The sequence below is a fragment of the Vicia villosa genome, linkage group LG4 (assembly GCF_029867415.1).
Source record: "Vicia villosa cultivar HV-30 ecotype Madison, WI linkage group LG4, Vvil1.0, whole genome shotgun sequence".
NCBI classification, from domain to species: Eukaryota; Viridiplantae; Streptophyta; class Magnoliopsida; order Fabales; family Fabaceae; genus Vicia; species Vicia villosa.
The window spans coordinates 170,888,129-170,892,777 of record NC_081183.1 but is presented as its reverse complement, the minus strand read 5'-3'; the positions used below and the strand labels follow the sequence as shown (position 1 = coordinate 170,892,777).

Sequence of the window (4,649 nt, the reverse complement as noted above, 5' to 3'; positions counted from 1 at the left end):
TTAGCTACTTAGCATACATTGTGCTGGATTAGCTTATTCCCATTTAAGTTGCATAAACACCTCTTATACTAAAATGTTTCATATAATATACCATCAAAACTATATGACATCAAAATGTTATAAAGTCTTACACATTCTCACTTTGCAAAAAGTAAGAAAATCTTGTAAAATCTCTTATACAATACCAACAAAACTGATTTCAAATAAAAGAGGCTTTAAAACTTTAATTTCCACTCCAATAATTATCCACTTGATACCTTTATCACCTTAGCAAGGCAGTTATCTATGGGCATAGGTGCTGGTAAGCAAGTAATAGGACAATCTGGATTTACACGTTCCAACCTAAATAAATCATATATAAATTCATTAGTGAAAAAAAATCCTTTTAAAATTGATATAAAGCATAATATTTTTACTATTTATTATGAAATCAAATTTAATAAACTGAAATTATTTGAGTAACATATATAATCTATTGAAAAAATAGAATAAAAATGAAAAGAAGTTTAATTACTTGTAATTGAGAATGAAATGATGTAGAAATACATAAATTTCAATTTTGGCCAAGTTGTTTCCAGGGCAGAGCCTATTTCCTACTCCAAAAGGAATGAAGGTTCCATTTTTGGTATTGTGATCCTGCACATATAATACCAAAAAAAAAAAATCATAAATACTTTAAATGTTTAAATATGAGAGGAAAAAAAGTTCTATAATTAGTTAGCATAATATAACTCACATTCCATCTTGATGGATTAAATTCATCTGGATTTGAATAATGTGTAGGATCCTTATGCATAGCTTTTAACCAAGGAAGCACTTTCCATCCTTTTGGTATTATATAACCTGAAAATATGGAGTATATATGAACATTTTTATTCTCTTTTAATTTACAAAGTTGACAATAATAAATAAAAATATAAATGGTGGAATGAATTTGAACAAACCATTGATGTTAACGTCTCTAGTTGTTTCTCGAAAAAGTGCAAAGGTAAGACTGATATGACGTAATGTTTCATCGATTATCTATATATTTAAGAAGTTAGAACAATTCAACAATATCTTATCTATTAAAACTAATAAAAATCATTTGATATCATGAAGTATTGTCCCATGTTACTAAATGTAAAGAAAATCAATTTAAAATTATTTTTAGATAATCAAACATAAAATAACATGATATTAAAAATTGAATTAAGTACATATTCAATTGTCTACAAATTGTAACTCAACTAATAAACGCAGATATTATTAAATTGAATGCAATACCAAAGTTCGAACTCTAATTTTTAAAGATGTGTGTATCTCTAATAGTTATTATCACTTCGACTAAATGAATCAGATTAGACGTCCTTAGTCTTTGCATTACTCCCTATTCTTACAACATTAATTTGATTGGTTTATTTAAACATGTGTTTACTATTAAATATAATTGTATAAAAATAAAATTAAATACAGTTAATTGTATATACCAAAAATGCCCATGTTATACTTACTTGAGAGAGATAAACCATTTTCTTAATCTCTTCAAAACTTAATTTTTTCTTTGTGCCCTGTCTTGCCTTGATGATTTCCTCCTGCTCCTCCTACATCATGTATATACTTCTCTATTGATTGATGAACAACATAATAATAATAATAATAATAATAATAATAATAATAATAATAATAATAATAATAATAATAATAATAATAATAATAACAATAATAATTTTCTTTTGCTATTAAAAAACATTGAAAGTAAAAACACAAAAGTTATCAACTTAATTAATTTACCTTAGCCTTTTTCATGATATGTGGATTTTGTGTAAGATATATAATTGACCACATCATACCATGTGCAGTGGTTTCATGACCAGCAAGTACCATTGCTATCAACATTTGAATAATATCATCATCATCTGGGTTCCAACCATCTTCATTTACTTGTAAAAGAATATCAAGTAAATTTTTTTTGTCACCATTTCTTACCATCAACCTCCTTTCTTTCACAATAGGTTTAACTAATTTGGCTAGCTTCTCACGTGCCTATTATATCATGGATATAAACATGTAATCAGCACCAATATAAACTGCTATCATATTTTATTTTGATCATTATTCTAGGAAGATTTATTATGGTGATTAAAAAACTTTAAAAAATGAAATTAACTTAAAAAAATAAATGATATTACGAAATTAAAAAAATATAATAAATAGAATAAAATAAAACACATCTAAATAAAAATTAATAATATTGAAAATAATGAAGTTTTTCTTAAAAAATAAAACTGAAAGTGATGTTGATTTGAAAAAGGACATATGAGGATTGATTTGAGGAAGAAATAGTTTTTTATCACAGAAATTTTCAATATCAAAAAAGAAGAAAAATAATTGGATAGAAAATTTAAATTTTTTAAAAGAATAAATTATGATTTAAAATTAAAAAAGTTAAATTCGTCAATATATTAAACATCTCTCTCCCTCCAAAAGATACTAATTCAAGAGAAAAAAAAATCATTTAAAGAGGATTCTAATCCTCTATTCTTACCTCCACATTCCTCCTTAAATATTAAATCAATCAATCTCAGTTAAAATATTTTCTTCTCTCCCCCTCTCTTTCTTTCTAAAAATCCTCAAACAAACTGACCTAAGGGGACAAGCCAAAAATTTTTACCTTTAAAAAATCCCCAAATAAACTAACCCTAAGACGAGCTTGATCGAAGCCGTCCGTATGGGCTAAAATCATATGTTCATTAATAGGTATTTTCATAATTTTTTTTTAAATAAAATGGTAGAATATCATTTTTGTAAAAATAATTAATCTTTTTATTTATTTATTTATTTATATCAAATGCAATGAACTTCTCTCCAAAATGATAATTATAATAATTTTTGTTTTGGAAATAAAATTTTAGTTATAAAATTAATAAAATGATAGGAATATAATTTAAAACTCTTTATAAAAAAATGGAAAAATAGAAAGAAAGAGATATTTCCAAAAAAAAAATTTATGTTAGGAAACAAATTGTATTTAATTTTAAAAAAGAAATAAATTATATATAATGATTAAAATGAAAAAATTCAAAGTTAAATGTATAAACATGAACCTTATTACAAATATGAAAGAACAATATTTAGTATCAAAATAAACACGACTAATAACCTCATTTTCCACCTCTAATTTTGATACTAGGCAAAAAAAAAATCATTCAATTACTAACATTACAAAATTTTAAATTATAGGAAGAATATATATTAGGTGTATGTTTAATTATAGAAAAAAAAGTTGACACGTTATTATCACGTCACTAAATTACTTTGCAGGATAAAGCTTTTCTTGTCTCACGTCACTAAATCACTTCGCAAGATTAAGTTTTTATATTTTTATGATGTTACTAACAATAATAATATGAAGATATTGGAAATACTTACAATGAGTCCTCTACGAAAAGCAAACCCTGGAAGATTAATTGGCATACAAAACAAAGCCTTGTGCATAAGAGTAAAAGAATTCCCTATCTTTGTGATGAATTGTGGATCACAAGAACCCATGAAAATACCAACGATAACTTTAAAGGAAATATTCTTCATATCTTTCAACAACTCAATTGGATGATTCATGCTAGCAAAACCCTCCAAGGATTTGATCATGACGTCCTCTATACTTGATAGGTAATTTTCTAAGGAATTGTTGTTCATAGTAAGAGAAGAAATTATGCGTCTAAAGAGCAAGTGTTCTTTTCGAGAGAAATTCCAATAGCGTTTATATTTGAGTAATTCTACTGTCGATTTTGGATAACTGAACTTATAAGTCTCTTCATCGGTAAGCACACTCATAATCAGATCAGCATCACAAACGATGATGCCTGGACTTCCAAACAAGTGTGACTTGTAGATACCTATTCGTCCATACCTGTAAAATAAACAAGGTATAGTGAGATTTTTTATATCATTCACCCTTTTAAATATTGGTCACTACCGGTAATTGCGACACAAATTCATCGTCACGATATTAATTAATCACAATATATTTTTATCACAAAAATGGTGAATAAAATTGAAAGATGAGAAAGAAAGAAATTACTTGGAAACCATGTTGTTGATGAATGAATCAGGATGACCAGATGAGAAGTGTTTGACAAAGGTTATCATATTGCCAATAAATGGCCATCCCAAATCTCCTGGAGGTAGAGGATACTGTTTGTTTCTTTGTTTGAGATTATAGTACCACTCGTTCAATCTCCACACAAAATTGTTTACACAAAAATAGCTTGCAAACAAACTAAACAAAGTAGCAGAAATCCAAAAGCAATGTTGTATATCCATCTTATCTTAATTTGATTATAGTTTTATTTCATTTGGTCCTATTAAATATATATATATATATATATATATATATATATATATATATATATATATATATATATATATATATATATATATATATATATATATATATATATATATATATATATATATATATATATATAAAATTTTAAAATTGTTTATTATTATTATTAAATAAGTAAAATTTTAATTTAAATTGATACTTATAATATGGAAAATGAAAAATAACGAAAAATGTGTTTTCAAAAAATATCCAATTAAAAAATAAATTATATCTAATACTAATAAAGAAATAAACTGTACTGATTGAATATATCAAATTT

General features: G+C 25.0%; 1 protein-coding gene across 1 annotated transcript; it reads right to left on the bottom strand.

The window, feature by feature from the left end:
• Positions 1-510: 510 nt before the first annotated feature.
• Positions 511-4,261, bottom strand: LOC131600277 (beta-amyrin 11-oxidase-like). The gene is made up of 7 exons (XM_058872464.1): positions 4,064-4,261; positions 3,412-3,892; positions 1,774-2,025; positions 1,494-1,583; positions 945-1,023; positions 737-843; positions 511-636 (listed from the first exon to the last, which is right to left on the bottom strand). The coding sequence occupies exons 1-7, from the start codon at positions 4,129-4,131 to the stop codon at positions 511-513; spliced, it is 1,203 nt and encodes a 400-aa protein (XP_058728447.1). The 5' UTR covers positions 4,132-4,261.
• Between the last annotated feature and the right edge of the window lie 388 nt (positions 4,262-4,649).

What these genes read in the sequence shown, in the direction of transcription:
- LOC131600277 (XM_058872464.1), bottom strand. Translation starts at nt 4,131, where the DNA reads ATGATAACCTTTGTCAAACACTTCTCATCTGGTCATCCTGATTCATTC. An exon ending in TAGAGACGTTAACATCAATG is followed by an intron (nt 844 to 944) that starts GTTTGTTCAAAT and finishes CCATATTTTCAG; the next exon opens with GTTATATAATACCAAAAGGA. An exon ending in TTAATCCATCAAGATGGAAT is followed by an intron (nt 637 to 736) that starts GTGAGTTATATT and finishes TTATATGTGCAG; the next exon opens with GATCACAATACCAAAAATGG.